This window comes from Saimiri boliviensis, chromosome 1 (genome assembly GCF_048565385.1).
Source record: "Saimiri boliviensis isolate mSaiBol1 chromosome 1, mSaiBol1.pri, whole genome shotgun sequence".
NCBI lineage: Eukaryota > Metazoa > Chordata > Mammalia > Primates > Cebidae > Saimiri > Saimiri boliviensis.
The window spans coordinates 28,745,415-28,763,941 of NC_133449.1; the positions used below are offsets into that span (position 1 = coordinate 28,745,415).

The 18,527-nt window shown below is 55.2% G+C and overlaps 1 protein-coding gene across 4 annotated transcripts in view; it reads left to right on the forward strand.

The window, feature by feature from the left end:
- The window catches only part of TOGARAM2 (TOG array regulator of axonemal microtubules 2), a 74,325-nt gene that overhangs the window by 11,639 nt on the left and 44,159 nt on the right, over positions 1–18,527 (forward strand). For 2 of the 4 annotated variants that reach the window (XM_039463915.2, XM_039463923.2), the window contains 8 exons: positions 1,688–1,814; positions 5,314–5,424; positions 6,366–6,653; positions 7,722–7,933; positions 8,657–8,838; positions 12,481–12,527; positions 15,315–15,481; positions 18,049–18,199. In XM_039463915.2, the coding sequence (XP_039319849.1) occupies positions 1,787–1,814; positions 5,314–5,424; positions 6,366–6,653; positions 7,722–7,933; positions 8,657–8,838; positions 12,481–12,527; positions 15,315–15,481; positions 18,049–18,199 (1,186 nt within the window). In that variant the 5' untranslated portion in view covers positions 1,688–1,786. Of the gene's footprint in view, positions 1–1,687; positions 1,815–4,913; positions 5,425–6,365; positions 6,654–7,721; positions 7,934–8,656; positions 8,839–12,480; positions 12,528–15,314; positions 15,482–18,048; positions 18,200–18,527 lie in introns of those variants that run through there. The other 2 variants (XM_074395647.1, XM_074395648.1) reach the window with 1 other exon arrangement.

An 18,527-nucleotide genomic window follows, 5' to 3' on the forward strand; every position in this document is an offset into this window, starting at 1 on the left:
TGCTGTGTCTCACAGGGGTTCATGACTGCCTTTCACCACCGTGTGGCCACATCCTCATCCCAGCAGATGTTAAATAGAGAGCTTTAGAGAGTTCCCCTCTCCCTGGTTGTGAGAAAAATTCTCCTCAGACAGGGAACTCGTGTCTTGAGGTTCTAAGCGTGAGACAAGGCTGGGGCCATGCTGGGCTGGGTGCTGGGCTGGGTGCTGGGGTGGGCACTGGGCTGTGTGCTGGGCTGGGTGCTGGGGTGGGCGCTGGGCTGAGTGCTGGGCTGTGTGTTGGGGTGGGTGCTGGACTGCGTGCTGGGGTGGGTGCTGGGCTGTGTGCTGGGGTGGGTGCTGGGCTGGGCACTGGGCTGGGTGCTGGGCTGTGTGCTGGGATGTGTGCTGGGCTGGGCGCTGGGCTGTGTGCTGGGCTGTGTGCTGGGGTGGGTGCTGGGCTGTGTGCTGGGGTGGGTGCTGGGCTGTGTGCTGGGCTGTGTGCTGGGCTGGGCGCTGGGCTGGGTGCTGGGGTGTGTGCTGGGCTGTGTGCTGGGGTGGGTGCTGGGGTGAGTGCTGGGCTGGGCGCTTGGCTGTGAGCTGGGGTGGGTGCTGGGCTGTGTGCTGGGCTGTGTGTTGGGGTGGGTGCTGGGGTGGGTGCTGGGGTGTGCGCTGGGCTGGGCACTGGGCTAGGTGCTGGGGTGGGTGCTGGGCTGGGCACTGGGTTGGGCTGCGGCCTGTGTTTGGGTGGAGAGTTGCTAGGAGCTGCTCTGCCTTCTGGGGCCTGGGCGGGGTAGTGACTGGCTGGCTTCCAGGTGGAAGGCAGGTTTCTCAGTTCCTGAGTTGGGATTTGTTGCTCAGAAAAGGGAGTTGGCACAGGTTCCTGCCCTGTCCCCAGATGCTTTGTGGTAGGGAGCTCCTCTCTGGGGTAGAAATTGGGAACTGTGGGCTTCACCCCTGGTTTTACCACAGACCAGCTCTGGAGGCACCTCTATTACCTGGCAGGGGAAACTGGTCACCATGATCTCAGCAAAAGATTCATAGAATTGTGTGAAGCCACAGAGTCACAGGGGAAGAAAATGAAGTTAGGTCAAAGGCAAGAGCTGAGGGCTGACCCCAGAAGCTGAAGGGAGGGCTGGCGGGCTCCAGGTGCGGGCAGTGCAGTGGCTGAGGGGGTCACAGGTGTGGCTTGTTTAGTCAGCTGAGAATGAGTGCCAAGGACATCATGGAGGCTGTGGCCACAAATTCTGAGAGACACTGGACAGCCGGTGTCCTGGAGGCCCCACCAGCACCTGCGTGATGAGTGGGCACAGAGGCCAGCATCGCCGTGGGCTTTCAGGGCAGCTGGTGGACTGAGGGGCATCTAAAGCAAATAGAAACTATGGAGAAGCAAAATGTCAGACACTACCTTGAAAAAAATCACCTTTCCCCGCGGCCCTAAAGATTCCATGTCCCGGTGACAAGGGACAGCAGGTTGATGGGTTTCGCTGACACTCTACATAATGAACTCTTCCCAAAGCCATGTGGCCTTGCTTTTGGGAACTGAAGTGTCTGTGAATCCAATGTCAGAAAAACGGTATCCTTCTTCGGTTCAGCGGCTGATTTCTTCATGACAATAACGCTTTGGCTCCTGACAGGCTTTCCGGGAAGTAGTTTAAAAGTGTTAATTTGCTTTTACTGACTTACTTCTCCTTTCTCCTCCCACCCTTAGTTCTGAATGGCGCTCTCCAGACCCCCAAGGACCGTACTCAGTGCCCAGGAATAGCTGCTGCCTCTGGGCAACCTTGCAGTCACCATCTCCACCCAGGGCATGGGCACCCGTGATGAGACCCTCGAAGGTAAGGGGCACCACGGGAGGCCTGCTGCTGGTGTTTTCCGGGCTAGGGGATCTGCCTCGGACCCTCCCAGGGGCCAGGAAAGGGGAGATGCGGGGATGAAGGGCTGCTGGGAGGTGCAGCCAGGTGGCGTGCCTTTCCTGCCCTGGTCAGCTCCCACGTGCTGTGCCCAGCTGGCTGTCTGGGTGGCTCCCCGGCCTAGGGAGGGGCTTGGAATGTTTAGGACCTTGGCCTGAGCTTTGCCTCTACTCTTTGCATCAGGGTGGCTGGTTCCTTGAGGGGCCAATTCTGTTCTGTGGTCAAGGGTATGTGGATGAGCAGCGGATCTGGGCTGGGGCTTTGGGGATGGTGGATGGCGCCATGTCCCTAGCCAGCCAGGTTGGGGAGTGGGAGCAGTACGTGGCCACTTAGCATCAGGAGACGGGCCTCGAGGGCTGGCTCTGCTTTTGGGAGCTGGCTGGTGAGCCCTGGTTTCCTCTGGAAAGTGAGGGGATTAGTCCAGTCCCAGATGAAATGGGGGCTGGCAAGGTGTGGAGCTGCTTCATCCTTCAGGGCCTGAAGGCAGACAGAGAAGCATGGTGGCCAGAGCAGCGGTTCAGGAGACAGCTCACGATGCACACGGCAGAACTCCCGGGGGCTTTGACATAGGAATCGGAAAACACCTGCTCACTTTAGTGCTAACCCAGATCCCACCTGAATGTAGATTCCAGTGGGGAAGTGGGAGGTGCTGAAATCTTAAAGAAGAATCTTCCCATCTAGAAATAGGATAAAGATGTTGTATGAACCTTTAGTGCTGTCAACTCCTTTGCTTTACTGATGTGGGAACCGAGACTCAGAGAAGTTCGCTTATTTCCTCAAGGTCACACAGGTGGCAAAAAGTGGGAACCCAGGCTCCTGAGTCCCAGACTAGGAGTCTTTCAGCCTCGGGTGGATGAGCTGGGTTTCCAACTGCATGGGGGCTTCTCCAGGTGGTGGGTTAGGGCCCCATGGATGATCCTGAGGTGTGCTCGGGCAGGGCTGAGCCAGGAGGGTGTGGAACCTACGTTTGTTAAATTCCTGCTTAGTGGCTGGTACGGTACTACAGAGATGAATAAGACACAGTGCCTGCCTCTAGGGAAGCCACAGGGCAGGACCAGAGAGAGGCATGGGGAAGAGAGAGTAATATGGAGGTGTGCCTGGGGCTGGGGGAATATAGGAGAGAGAGGGCTTCTCTCTCTTAACGAAATTGACACATAATAGTTGTACATATTTTCTGGGTGCACACGTGATGTTTGGATACAGGCATTCAATGCGTAGTGACCAAGTTAAGGTAATTGGGATTCCCATCACCTCAACCACTGGCCATTTCTTTTTCTTGGGAACATTCCAACTCTAGCTCTTTTGAATTGTACATTACTGTGAGCTATATTCACCCTACCACACTATCAAACCATGGATCGTATTCCTTCTACCTCACTGGATTTTCGTACCCATTGACCAACCTGTCTTCATCCCACCCCCTTCTCTTCCCAGCCTCTAGTAACCACCATTCTCTTCTTTGCCTCCGTGAGATCGACTTTTCCCATATATGAGTGAAAACAAGTAGTAATTGTCTGTCTGTGCCTGGCTTACTTCACTTAAGATAAAGACCACCAGGCTAGGCGTGGTGGCTCACATCTGTAATCCTAGCACTTTGGGAGGCAGAGGAGGGCAGATTGCCTGAGCTCAGGAGTTCGAGACCATCCTGGGCAATATGGTGAAACCCTGTCTACAAAAAATTAGCCAGGTGTGGTGGTGTGTGCCTATAATCCCAGCTATGGGGAGCTGAGGCAGGAGACTCACTTGAACCCAGGAGGTGGAGGTTGCAATGAGCTGAGGTCGCTCCACTGCATTCCAGCCTGGGTAACAGAGTGAGATTCCATCTCAAAAAAAAAAAAAAAAAAAAAAAATAGATAACGACCTCTAGTTCCATCTATGTTGCTCCAAGTGACAGGATTTTATTCTTTTTTTATGGCCAAATAGTGTCCCATTGTGTGTATGTGCCACATTTTCTTTCTCCATTCATCTGTTGATGGACACTTAGGTTGATTCCATATCTTGGCTATTGTGAATAATGCCACAGTAAACACGAGAGTGCAGATAGCTCTTCAGTGTACCGATTTGCTTTCTGTTGGATATTTACCCCGCAGTGACCTCAAAAGCACAGGCAACAAAAGCAAAAATAGACAAATCGGATGCCATCAAGCTTAAAAGCTTCTGTACAGCCAAGGAAACAGTCAATAGAATGAAGAATGCGAGAAAATATTCACAAACTATCCAGCTCACAAAGGATTAATAACCAAAATATATAAGGAACTCAAACAACTCAGCAACAAAAAATGGGGAATTTGCTTTAAAAACCGGCAAAAGACGGGAAGGCTTCTCTTTTTTTTTTTTTTTTGAGACAGAGCCTTGTTCTGTCACCTAGACTGGAGTGCAATGGTGTGATCTCAGCTCACTGCAACCTCTGCCTCCCAGATTCAAGTGATTCTCCTGCCTCGGTCTCTCAAGTAGCTAGGACTGTAGACACGTGCTACCAAGCCCAGCTAATTTTTTGTATTTTTAGTAGAGATGGGGTTTCACCGTGTTAGCCCGGATGGTCTTGATCTCCTGAGGGAGGGCTTCTTAAAGGAATGCACACCTTAGCTGAGCTTACCCTCCTCTTTCCTGACTCTGCTTCCTGTATGGTCTCAGCTCAGTGGTCCCTCCCTCTGAAAAGCTTTTTCTGTCCCCATCTCTGACCAGGGCTCCCTGGCCCTACACTGTCATTGCTTGTTAATTATCGTCTTCCCTGCCAGACTTCAAATCTTGCTGAGGACTGAGTCAGGCTTGCTCACTACTGTCTCCCTACACACAGAGAGCATTCATAAATCCCTGTGTCGGGGACAGAGGGTGCCTTTTGTTGAGCTGAGGGGGGTTAGGAGAGAGAAGAGGGAAGAGCAGTGTAGGACATGCTGTTGAGGTGCCTGGGGACTTCCAAGAGGGAGTTGGCAAGGTAATCAGATGCTCTGCTCTGCAACGGGTGGGATTGGTCAGGGCAGGAACTATGGGGTAGGGGGTTATCTGCAGGGGGCGGCAGTGAGGAAGTGGTCCCAGGGAGAGCAGCTAGTGGACAGAGGCAGGGTTGGGCACTCCAGGGGTCAGTGATGTTGGCTGATGGAAACGGGGAGCCCATGAAGGAGATGAAAAGGCACGGATTGGGGTTTGGAGCAAAGCCAGGGTGCAAAGAGGGAGGAGGCAGCCAGGCTGAGTGGCTGGAGCAGGGAGCAGGTGGGGTTGGAGGGATTTGGTGGAGATCACAGGCACCCTCCTGGCCCGGTCAAGCTCTGGTGTTGGGGGTGGGGCCCCCACATTCCTTGGGATTTTGGGCAGGGACGCTGTGGGGATGGAGTGCCCAGGGGTATGGCCCGGGTGTTCTTGGTTTGCTCCCAGTCTTGGCCTTGGAGGACTCTCGGGTGGTGCTCTCCTGTGCTTCTGTCTCCAGCCAAGGTCCCGCCCGCCGTGGCTGTGTACTGTGGGAGCATCCCTCGGAGCGGTGCTGGGCCCCGGGTGCTCCTGCCTGGAAACATCAACTCCAGTCTGCCTCATGGAGAAGGTGAGATGGGAAGACCCGGCCTGGTCACGGCCCCTGGCCGCATCCTGGAGTGGGAATGAGTGTGGCAGATGCCGGCTGGGTTCTCAAGCTACCAGCAAGTGTCATTTTTCCTGTGGCTCCTGCTGAAAATGCCCGTTGTTTTTAGGCAGGTTCTTTCAACCCCGTGCTTCAGAGGTTGGAGGTGTGTAGAGGGAGACCCGCAGGAATAGGGAGCAGGGCCCTTGCACGCACCTGGACGCTGGGACTGCACTCAGCACCCAGGGTGGTAATGGGGAGAGGGCCCCGTCTCAAGATGCCCACTCGGCATCTCTGCCGCTTGTCCAGCATCTGTGGCCTGGATCTCCAGAGGGGCTGGGATGTGGCTGAGCTTCTGAGAGCCCGCCTGTCTGAATGCCTTCTCTGCCCCTTTCTGCTCCAGTGCTCCCCCAGGGCCCAGGTGAAGAGCACTTCTTCCTGAAGGTCTTCTAGAGTCTCTTCCCTCCTCTAAATGTGCAGAGCGTTTTGTTTCTCTCCAGTCTGGTGTGTCTGCTGGAGTGGGTGTGGTTTGCTCTGAGACGCCTGGGCTCCTTCTTGCAGGCTGTGCTTGGCATAGCTCCGTGCTTGGGGATCTGATGCCTTTGTTGGACCCTAGAGATTGGTGGGTGGTGGTCCCTGGGCGGATGACCTATGTATTCATGGCCTCTCATCTGCGCTGTGATAGGACTGCAGGCTGATTTCCCCTTTTGTCCTGAGCGCCTCGTGGCATGGGACTTTTGTGACGGTTAGGTGCTTCAGAGATGCTGTCGAATGAATGAACCTCCCCCAGGCGTCACTGAAACACTGACCGGGTCTCACTGGGCAAGTGGCTGCCTGTTTAAAGGAAGCAATGGCAAGGAGTCTGCTGTGCCTGGTGCTACCCTGGGTACTGCTTGTGAGGCCATTCACACCTCTGTCCCCCTCAGGTTCCCTCCAGCCTGAGCCCAGCACCCTGCTGAACAATGAGGAACCATCACAGCTCCTGAGGGGACACAGAGAGCTGGGTGGCCTCAAGCTGGATGCCCCTTCCAAGGGCTGGCAGGCCAGGAATGGTCACCACAGGAACGTCGGGGCCTTGTCTTTGGGGGCCCAGCCCCTGGTGTTCCTCCCTTCTCTGGAGTCAGAGGCCAATAGCATGGCCAGGGACACCACCCAGATTAAGGACAAGCTTAAGAAAAGGAGGTTCTCAGAGGGCTTGGCAGCATCTTCCCGAGGTAAGCACTGGCCCCTCCCCACCCCTGACCCACCCACTTCCAGGTCGGGGGCCCAGGCCACCAGGGCTGTGAGGGTCAGCAGGCATCCAGGTGGCATGCTGGGATCCACTGGGGGTGGTCAGTGGGCACCTGCCAGGTACCCTCTCTATGGCCTCAGTGACCTCCCTCCCGGGCCCTGCAGCGCTTCCCAACAGGCCTCTTCATTCTTCCCTTGCTCCTTCTACTCTTGTTCCAGAAGGATCCTTTTAAACAAATGTTCTCATTTCCTCCAAAACCAGCCAGTGGATTTTGGATGTGCTTGGACTAAGACCCCAAATGTCCCCTCTGGCCCTGGCCTCACCCCTGACTGTGTCACTCTCTGCCTTTGGTCTCTGCTGTCCAGAGCTTGGGGCTTATGGGCTCTTTCCTGCCTGAGGTTTAGAGCCGCTGCTCCTCCCCCATCCCTCCTCCATTTCCCACTCTGAAAATCGCCCCCCAGCCTCCCTTCTTGGCTTCAAAGCCCTCCTCAGAGAGCCTTCCTTGACTCTCCAATGTGAATTTGCTTTTAGGATGCTCTCCAATAATGCCCTATCCTTTTCTCCTTCGGTGCTTTTCATGGTTTACATTTATATCTTTACTTTTGTGACTATTTAAAACCTGAATCCTCTTTCAGCAGGGGCCAGGGATCCTGGCCTTCTAGAAGTGCTCTCATTGAATCACCCCATTTCACAGAAGCGTCCATGGGGGTCAGAGAGACAGTGGCTGGCCGAGGTCACACGGCTCCTCCCCATGGCCAGGACCTGCTGTGCTCCCTCCTGATCTAGCACTGCCTTTATTTCCCTTCCTTCCCATGCTGCCTCTGAATTCTAAACACATAACTTGGATGGGTACTTTCTGGAATGGTACAGACACTCAGAAGCAGCTGCTTGCTCAGTCTACCAGGGGGTGTGGGGCTGGGGGCAGATCCGCCCTCTCTCTTTGCCATCCCAGGCCTTCCCAGGGCAAAAGCCCTGTGGCTGGGGTCTGAATTCTCCCTCCGCCCCCTGTTCTTCTGGGACTAACTGATTTCCCATCTGCATCTCTGTACAGCCTCTCTGGATCCAGGGGGAGGCCTCCAAGGAGTTCCCCTGCGGAGCACCATCCCCCGAGCCATGTCGCAGAGGCTGCTGAGGTTACCTAGGCCGATGCCTCCCATCCAGAGCATCCCCACCACCCCCGAGGCCAGCAGAGCCAAAGAGAAGGGCCTGGACCCTCTGGGGAGCATTCAGGGTCCTTACGAGTTGCCACCCGGTGCTCAGGAGGTGAGGTGGTTCCCTGCTGTGAGTCTCTCCTCAGCTTCTTGCCCTCCCTTGTCCTGCCTTTCTCTCTAGCCTCCACCAACCCCTGACTCCACACCCTGAGCATCCCTAGAGGTGTCTCGAGGTCTGCACTGAGGATAGGGGCAGCACTGGGAGAGGCTCAAGGCTCTCATTTCACCTTCTGCTGCAGCATTGCAAACTGCCATAGCTGGCCTAGGGGGTCTGGGGGACGGTGGCCGAGGCTGCGTGACCTTTGTCCTAGAATTGGCGGTCCCCTAGGCCTTCTGTGGTCTAAATGTTCCAGGATTCCTCCTGCTTTCTGGCCCCCTCCATTTGAAGCAAGAGTATGACAACGAATGCTGGGCTAGGGATTCGGGCCTTGGTGTCTGCTCTGGTCCTCACTGGCTGTGTGACCTTGGGCAAGTCACATGCCTCTTTGGGCCCCAGTTTGCCCATCTGTGAAAATAGAGGTTTGAAGGTCCTTCCAGCTCTGATGTTCTAGGATTTTTCTGAAGTGAGAACAGAAAAACAAATAATAATAGTCCCAAAAGGGCTTGCCAGTCTCCTCACCAGGAGTGGTAAGGAAGCGGTCAGCCTTCTGGGGGTCCCCGGGATGAATGGCTGAAAAGAGAGAGCAGGCACCACACTGTGTGAGGTGCCTGGGAGGTGAGCATTCAGCCTGGGATGTTTCCATAGCCCAGACCCCTGTGTCGCCTCTGCTCCCAGGTGCAGATCTCCGGACAATACCTGCACTGCAGTGATGAGAAGATGCGGAAGTCCCTGGGGGGCGTCATGGTCCTACCCATCCCGAAGGCCAGGACGACTCCCTCCCATGTGCCTGGCTCCCTTCCCAGCCCATTGCCTCCAGGCCAGGGTGACCTCGCAGGCCAGAGGGCTCCACGCACACGGTACGAACGCTAAGTCAAGCCTTCCTTGCTGACTTCTCTTCCTCTGTCCCCCTAAGATCCACTGGGGCTCCTCACGGCCAACCCTCCGTGCTGGGGCAGGGTTCTTGGGGAACCAGGCAGGGAAAGGGCTGAGTGTTCCACCCGTAAGCCACAGACCTAGGGAGGTCACAGCATGGGTGCCAGGGTGTCTCTGCCTCTCAGCTCCAGCATGCTGGATCAGTGGCATGACCAGCAATATCTCCAGCCTCTGCCTTCTCCCAGTACCTTAGTGGATGCAGTTGCTGGAGTAATGAATAGAACACTAATTATTGTATTTTATGTGTACATTTTTTGAGACAGAGTCTTTCTCTGTTGCCCAGGCTGGAGGGCAGTGGCACGGTCTCGGCTCACTGCAACCTCTGCCTCCCAGGTTCAAGCAATTCTTGGCCTCCCAAGTAGCTGGGATTACAGACATGTGCCACCATGCCCAGCTAATTTTTGTATTCTTAGTAGAAACAGGGTTTCACCATGTTGAGCAGGCTGGTCTCAAACTCCTGACCTCAGGTGATCCACCCACCTCAGCCTCCCAAAGTGCTGGGATTACAGGCATAAGCCACCACACCTAGCCTTTTTTTTTTTTTTTTTTTTTTTTTTTTTAGTGCAGTGGCATGATCTCGGCTCACTGCAACCTCTGCAAGTGATTCTCCTGCCTCAGCCTCCTGAGTAGCTGGGACTACAGGCTCTCACCACCAGGCCCTGCTAACTTTTGTATTTTTGTTAGAGATGGGGTTTCTCCATGTTGGCCAGGCTGGTCTTGAACTTCTGACCTCAGGTGATCTGTCCACTTCAGTCTCCCAAAGTGCCGGGATTACAGGTGTAAGCCACCGCGCCCAACCCAGTCTATTTTATTTAAACCTCATTCTGTTCTTTAACTTGGAGCACCACAGGGCAGGGGCCATATGTCAAAAACGTCTGTGGCTTCCAAGGGGCCAGGCTTGGTACCTGGCATGGGTTAGTTCCATAATAAATATCTGTCCTTTCCTGTCTGGTTGTGACATGGATTTCTCTTTGTTGACTCTGTGGGGTTCTCTAGCCAATGGAAGGGACAGAGGATCTGTTACCATTTTACTCATCCATGGATGGTCCATGTACTCACCTACATAGTAGCTGTTAAGGACCTACTATGTGCCAGGCGCTATGAAGACAAAGACAAATAGGCCACCATCTGTGTGGTCCAGGAGCTCACAAGAGATACGTCCCAGGAAATCATCAAGGTAAAGTCCAAAGAGGTGGGTGCATAGGCTAAGGCTGCCTGTCATGTTGGTGAGCCAGGAAAAAGAGATTTGAATCACACCAGGCAGACTTCTCAGAAAAGGGTGAGGGCACACTTGCAAGATGGAGATGGAGGTGGAAGAGGGAGAGACAGGAGGAGGATTAAGCCCCTGCATTCATGTGGGATAGCCTGCGGGGTGGGGGTGAAGGGCCCGTGTGCCAACTGAGAAGAAGGAACTGCATCCTGCTGTGAAGAGGTGGCACCAAAGGCTTTTGGGTGTGAAAGTGGCGTCTGCTCTGACTTAGAAAGGCCACATTGGCAACCTCAGAATGGCATGGACCATGTCGACGGAGGTGGGGCTGCTGCAGAAATTAGGGGAGAAGGCCAAGGGTGCCTGAGTGGGGGAGAGGCAAGGAATGTGTGGGGTGAGGATGCAGGGGCGGGGCGGGGTGGGATGACTGGCAGGGCTAAGCCACAGGCTGGGCGTGGGCAGAAAATGGAGGTGCTGAGGCCATGCTGGGGTTCCTGGCTTCAGCCGCTGAACAGATACCGGTACCCGTCCTGGAGACAGGGGATGGGGAGAAGAGGCAGGTGCTGGGGACAGTACTGAGGCCATTGGACATGCTTAGACATTTGGCCTGGAGCAGGGAGGGGCTCTTGCTGGAAACAGGGGTTTCCTGCCCCTGCCCCGCCCACCTCCTTGAGGCCTGGGGAGGAGCCTGAGTGATGGTGGGTTTTCTGTGGGGTTTGCAGAGGGCAGGGCTGGGCTGCCACATCCAGGAAGGCAGGAGCTCTGATGGGCGTGGTCTGTCTTGGCCTCAGCCCTTTCTGGTGAGGGGTCTCTAGAGAAGGGGAGGGCAAGAGGCTTCCTCCAGTTTCACAGCTCGAGAGAAGTGAGCCAAGTCCTCTGAGGCCAAATCCCTTGCTCAGAGCTGGGGTCGGGGGGTGGCTTGAAGGGGTGGAGGTGGCAGGCTGTAGCTCAGAGCCCAGGGGCACAGCCTAGGCATGAGCAGGATGAGGCCGGGCCTGGGAAAGGGGTCGGCATCAGGGTTTTTGGCCTCAGGCAGCCTGGGACCTCCATGAGCTCGTAGAAACCAAGAGCAACCATGGGGACTTTGACCCTCTGCTTCTTTGCCTCCCACCACCAATCCTGTCAGTGCCATTGGGCAGTGGTTGAGCAGTGGTGGGTTACACTGGCAAAGGCCTAGCGTGTGGGCTCCTCAGGTCAGGGGGGCCCTGGGGCATTCACTTACTATCTCCAGCCCATACAAGCCCTCCCTGTGGGTCCAGACCCAAGAGGCTGGGCCTGGCCCCAGACACAATGCTGAGTCCTGGCTGATCTAGGCCCTGATTTAAGCTCTGCTCCTCCCGGGGACCCAGGGTCCCCTGATTGCCACAGTCCCCTAGGATCAGGGTTCCCTTGGATCAAGGCAGGCACTGGGGTGGGCTGTCCTCCCACCCCTCCTCTGGCCCAGCCTGGACTGTGATTCTCTGCAGCCAGAGCATGGGATGTTGCATTCCTGTCCTGTTGCTATAGCTTGTCACTCCGTCAGCCCCTCAGTGGTCCTGATGTCAGCTGAGAAGGGAAAGACGTGGGATGCTGCATGGCTGGTCTCCATGGGACCCTGAGCTCCTGGAAGGCAGGGAGTGTCATGTCTTATTGACGCTCTATTCCCGGTGTCTAGAATGGTGCTTGACACATAGTAGGTCTTCAGAAAATATCTGTTGAATAAGTAAATGGTGCTTCTAACTCAAGAAATTACAATTAAAATCAGTGCCAGGGATGCCACTGTCTTTCCTTCCTGTGGGTGATTGGGATTGAGCTTCTGGTACAAAGCAGTGGTGACTTCCTGCCACAGCAAAGGGGGTCAAACCCCCAGGCCCTGCGGGATGGGAGATGGGGGGACAGGAATTACAGTCATGAGGAGGGGTGACTATTTCGGGATCACTAAGCTCTCACGGGCTTGGGGCAGCTTGGAGAACTTGGGCTCAGTGCTGTCTGAGCTGCGAGGCCGTTCACCCTTGTCTGCTGCAGCTGCTCTCAGGTCTCACAGGCCCAAGCAGCGCAGCGGGAGGGCCGGGGCTTCCTTTAAGACAGCAGCTTCCACGTGGGCGTCGGCCTCCTGGGGAATGAATGAGCTTGCTGGAAACAAGCTCATTGCCAGGAAATAGGGCTGAGCCTGGCCTGGCGGTCAGCCTGCCCTTGTGTTTGTGGACGTTATCTCCTGCAGCTTGAATCTTGGGCCAAAAGCCTCTGCAGGGAGAATGGCGTCCTCCCCTCTGTCCCTCATTTCGGCCGCTGCCCCATCCTGGAGCCACCCTGGGCTCCCCCAGCAGTGTCTCTGGCTGGCCGTTCCTCATGATGCTTTTCTCTCCCCCATTCTTTTAAGATTGGCTGGGGAGAGTGGGCCTCGGGAGAAGACCCCTGCATCTCTGGGTATGTATTTTCCCTGCACGCCTCCTTTTGTTATTTGACTCTCTGCATTCTTGGACTGGGTCCTGGAAACAGAATGGGGCCAGAGGAGATCTGAGAGCTTTCGTGTCCGGGCCCCTCATTTCACAGCAGGAAGCTGAAGTCACCGGAGTCTAACTGGAGGGTGGCAGCGGGCCCACGCCAGGCGTGGAAGAGAAGCGACATTTAATTGGCACCTGCTCTGGTACGTCAGGTGTGTCGACGTACCCCAGCTTGTGCAGCTCGACGTGGTCTCGATGAGAGAGACAGTGCTGGCCCTGCATGACAGACGAGCTGGCACATGGAGACTCCGTAAGCAGGATGTTCTCCCTGGTTGCCAAGCCCCGTCAGGCTGGCAGTCGGGCTCCCATAGCCCCACAGCTGGGGTCCTGACACATCAAGCAGCTGCCCCTTGTGATGTGTTAAGCAAGTAGGGAGAGTATTCCTCACTGAGAGAATGAGAGGGGACGGGGCAGAGTAGGAGGCCTTTAAAGAGGGAGGAGGGATCCTTCCTTGATTGAACTCTATGGGGAGGCAGGACGAGTGGATGGAGGCTGGGCCTCTGCTGCAGGGTTGGGGAGGAGAGCACCCCAAACCCGGGCCACAGTGGGGAGGAGTTTGGAGGCAGCCACTCTGCTGCCTGGCAGGAGGGACCGGCTTCCTGGCAGGTCACTCTGCTAATCAGCTCAGCTGGGGGGGCGGTTGGCAAAGTGGGGAGGCTGTTGCCCAAGAGGCGCTGGGATCAAGACACAAAGCTGGACCTGGCACAGAAACCTCTGTGGCAGCTGCATCTCCCCTGCCTCCGGGCTGGGCTGCAGCAGGGTGAGCTCAGGCAGTCTGTGGTGAAATGCACTGGCACCCTGAGTGACCTTAAGAGCTAACCCAGAGAATGCTGGTGTGGAGGGTGGGCCAGGAGACCCTAGTCAGTAACCACTTCCTCCCCTGGCTCTCCAGCTTGCTGCTTGAAAACCAGGTCCCTCAGGGCCTGTGGCAGGGGCAGGCTGCTCAGACGAGGCTTTCCAGGGCGTCACTTTGGGGTGCAGGTGAAGAAGTGACATACAAAATAGCTAAGTCCTTAAAGGGCTCTCTGCTCTCTGGCTGGCAGCCAGGGCTGACACTGCCCTCTAGGAGGGCCACGCTTAACACATGGTAGAGGCTCACAGGGGCTTGTCTGAAGCTGGGAAGTTCCCCTCACATCTGTGGCCTTCCTGCAGTCCTTGCCTTGGCCAGGTGGCACCTACCACCGGTGCCCTCTGCCCTGCCTCTTACCTCTGGGCAGACGAGGCTTCAAAGCCCCTCTTCTTGCTTGGCCCTTGATCCTTTTCTCTGCACGAAGCAGAGGAATCCTTTGCAGAAGACATGGGCTGGGCAGAGGACCGGGGTGACCTGGGAGTTGCTGCAGGGGCCCCAGACATAAGATGCCTTTTCCAGCCGCAGGCAGCCTCAGGTGGTGGCCCCATCTTGGCAGACCCCTGACTTCCAGGTTCACCCAAGGATGGTGAGCTCCAAACCCTGTGAGTGGCAGAAAATGAATGAACGGACCTATTTGGATCCTGCCTTCAAAATGAGAAATGTACCTTTAAAATCCGCTGATGGGGAGAATATAAATGACAAAGCAATCCTGTGGATTTGATGCCACCAAGTAGAAGTGAATGGGTGTTTTATCCATCCCATGAGCATTCAAAGGTTCCTGGCTATATTAGATTCTCCAGGGGGACAGAACTGGTAGGCTGTACATCTCTATATAGGGAGTTTATTAGGGAGAATTGGCTCACACGATTACAAGGTGAAGTCCCATGATAGGCCATCTGCAGGCTGGGGAAGAGAGAGGCTGCTAGTGGCTCAGTCCAAGCTCGAAAGCTTCAAACCAGGGAAGCCAACAGTATAGCCTTCAATCTGTGACCAAAGGTTCAAGAGCCCCTGGCAAGCCACTGGTGCAAGTCCCAGAGTCCAAAGGCCCAAGAACCTGGAGCCTGATGTTCAAGGGCAGGAGAAGTAGGAAGAAGCATCCAGCAGGGGAGAAAGCAGGCAGCCAGCACACCGGCAGCAAGGCGATCCCACCTTCTTCCACCTGCTCTGTTCAGCCGGCAGCCGACTGGACGATACCCACCCACATTGAGGGTGGTTCCTCCCCTCCCAGTGCACGGACTCAAATGTCAGTCTCTTCTGGCAACACCTTCACAGACACACCCAGAAACAATACTTTACCAGCTCTGTAGGTATCCAGTTCAGATGACATCTACTATTAACCATCACACCTGCTCTCAGCTTTCCTGACTGTGAAATGGGACTGGACTAGTGTTAGTTCTCTGGCCCTGGCAACTCTGCCCTTTCATGCTGCGCCATGATTTCAGGCAAGCCCGTGGTCATATGAAAGGGTCAGTGGGCCCATTTTGTTTTTTCTTTTCCTGCAGTACATACCTCCTGGGACAGTTACACTTAACATTCTAAGGAAATGTCTTACATCTCTTGGATAACACAGCTGGCCCTCTTTCCTGCCCAGCCTCCCCACCTCTGCACTTATCTTGGAATAAAGTGTGCAGTGAATGAATCAATGAATCAATGAATGAATGAAGAGGGACGCTGGTCCACGGGCAGCCCGCTCTGTGCCTGCAGGTGCTGCCCTGTACAGTGTAACTAACCTGAGTCTTGCTCCATCGAGGAAGAATTGAGGGTGCGGGGCTTAGCAGCAGAGTTGAGCCAGCCACAGGGTCTGCAAACTCAGGAGGGGCCTGGGTGTCTTTAGCTCCACCCTTTTTCTCAACCCCTCAGAGCCAAAACCTTTGGCCTCACCCAGCAGAAACAGGCCTGCCGCTGCTGAGAAGCTGGCCCTGCCTTTTTCTCAGTCTGCTCCCAGGCTGACAGGCTTCTCCTTCGGCCATGCCAAAGAAGCCCAGCCTCCACTGAAAGAAGAGGACCAGAAGGAGATCAGCAGCAAGGTACGTGGGGAGCAGGAGGAGGAGGAAGGGGGGCTGGAGGGGACCACAGGCTGCCTGAAGGCAAGCAACTGCCTGAAGTATTCAAGAGTGGGACCAGCCGCAGAGCAGAGCCGGGAGAGCCCGAGGCAGCCACCCAAGGACTAAAGGCCAGAACCCGCAGACGGGGGTTGGGGTGAGGGCTGAAGAAAGGAAGAGAAAGGCTGGGGGTCAGAAGAGGGGTGGGGAACTAGTGCAGGGACAGAGGGTCACTGAGGGGCAGGAGGCAGGCAGGCAGGAAGGATGAGGAGGTTGCACAGGGCTCAGGAGGAAGCCAGATGTCGGGGAGAGAGCAGAAGGCCACGTGGTTTGAACTGACACCCAAGATAGCAACTGAGAGGCAGCTGATTGAGGGCTGGTCAGCCAAGGGCTGCGCTCCCCAGGCTGGCGAATACCCCAGACTTCTAGGTGACCTTGGGAGGTGTGTCTCTTCCCTGGTCGGAATGAATTTGGTGAAGCCTGGAGTCACTGTGGTGAGGAGCCTGTGCTCATTCTTTGAAACAGAACCTTCCAGGTCCATAAGCATATCCTGAGGGCCTCCCGGGGGCACAGTGTCTGTTAGAGACTGGGATTCCAGGGTGACTGTGTGAAGTCGTCACCACGGCCCTCCCACGCTAGAGAGGGCCACAGAACATGAAACAAAACAATGATTCCGTTTAGCAAAACAAGCTTGTCCTCCACCCCACGTCTGTGTGCCACCTCCCACCCGTGGTCACATCACAGGCCTTGGCATTTTAAAGTGTGGCCCCCACCGTGGTCCCCATTCCAAGCATCCCCTCGGTCACCAGCAGCTCCTGCTGTTCCGCCCAATCCGTCCAATCCTTCAGCTCCAACACTTGTTCCCTCTCTGGCATCAACAATATTCCCCTTGAAGCAGGAGCATTGCTATCAGCATGCTAGCTCTCTGTGACCACTTTCGTTTTAAGAAAGCAAAACAAAACCAGAACAAAATGATTGCTGCGTCTCTTCTCTCCTGAGTCCACTCCCGACAGGCATCAGTGCACACCCCCAAACTGAAACTGCCCGCATTGGGGTCACCAGTGACCTTCCCACCGCAGCCACAGTTAGTCCCCTTCTACCTTGACCCCATCACAGCTTTGGACACGACTTATGTCTCATCCCTGAATTCTCCAGCCAGGGATGGAGGTGAGGGGTGGCTCTTTCTGGGTCCTGCCTGTGTGAAAGGCAGCTCCTTCCCAGCCCTTCTTTGCTGCCTCCTCCTCATCTCCCCAACTCTGGATGCCGGCACTCCCCCAGCGCTCAGCCCTCTGACCTCTTGGCTATTTATTCTGACCCTCTAGGTCCGTGTTCCGTCCAGGCGTTCAGTCCTGTAATCTCTGTGCTGAGGACTCCACACCTCCCTTGCAGCCTAGACCTTCTCCTGACCTCCAGACTCACATATTTAGCTGCTACTCAATATGTCTGCTTAAATGCCTAATTATACTTCCAGCTGACTGTGTCTAAAACTGAACCCTTGAACACTCTCCTCACAAAACCTCCTCTCTCCCCAGAGACCCACTCAACTCCAGCCTTCCAGTGGCTCAGGCCAACCGTCTTGGGCGGCTTTGGCTCCTCTCTTGCCCTGCACCTCACGTATCAGCGAAGAGTGAGCTGCACCTTTGAAGCGTGTCCAGAATCAGCCCATCCCACCACCCCCGTGGCCGTCCAGGCCCTGCCACCTCTTGCTTGGATGTTTAGCTGCCTCCTGACCACTCTTCCTGCCCCCAGTGTGAGCCAGCTCCAGACCCTTCCCCTGCAGCAGCCTGCATGAGCCTTAGAGAAACAGACGTTAGACCATTCTGTGGATGATGTTATCATTGGGGAAGGGTGAAGGGAACACAGGAAGTCTTGGTTCTATTTTGACAACTTACGAGTTGTTCTTGCGTCTTAAACAATTTCAAAATAAAAGTTTATAAAAAACAACACGTAGGGACAGCCGCTGCCAGCGGAAGTCAGATCATGTCATTCCTCTGCTCACTCCTCTGCTCAAAACCTTAAACGGCTTCCTGTGTCCTTCAGAGGAGAAGCCCAATCCCTTTCATGGCCCTCGTGCTATGGATCCTGCCCCCTGCCCCATCTTGTGTCCTGTCACTTCTCTGACTCAAGAGAGCTCAGTCAGTGTCTTCTACACTGTCCCCAACCAGCCAAGCACACCCCGGCCTCAGAGCTTCTGCATTCACTCCCTCTGTTTCCAATTCTTCTCTCTTAGAAATCTGTGGGGCAGACCTCCTCCCTTCATTTCTGTCTCCACTTAAGCTTCACCTCCTCGGGGAGTCCCTCAGGGCCTTCAAGGCTAAAAGCCACTGTCATCTCTGTCTCCTTACTTTTCCTTCAGCACATACTGCCTGATATCAGCAATCAGGCTGTTTATTGTGTCTCCCCCACGCCACAAAGCTCTTGGGGTACAAGGAGTCGTCTGTTTTGTTCACTTCCAGGACAGCAGTTGGCACACAGGAGACACGTGTTCGATGATTGCATGTTGATGATTGAATGAATGGAGGTTAATAGAGTTTGCCTTGACCTTGTGCCAGGTCCAAGTCACCATCTCCAAGTCTGCCCGGGAGAAGATGCGGCTGAAGCAGATGAAGGAGATGGAGCTGCTCCGGAGGCCGGAGGTGCCCAGGATGGAGCGGGAGCTCACTCCTCAGGGCGTGGGCTCCCGGAGAGCCTTCGTGAAGGAAGGTACTGGGTGCCTGGTGCAGGTTTTGCTCAGGCTTGGGGAGCTGAGGCCACTCTCTCATAGCCTGCTGAGGGGCCCATTTTCTTTTTTAATTTTTAATTTTTTGTTTTTGTTTTTTTTTGGGACAGAGTCTTGCTCTGTCACCAGGTACCAGGCTGGAGTGCAGTGATGCGATCTTGGCTCACTGCAACCTCCACCTCCTGGGTTCAAGCAATTCTCCTGCTTCAGCCTCCCAGGTAGATGGGACTACAGGCGCATGCCACCATGCCCAGCTAGTATTTGTATTTTTTTAGTAGAGACAGGGTTTCACCATGTTGGCCAGGATGGTCT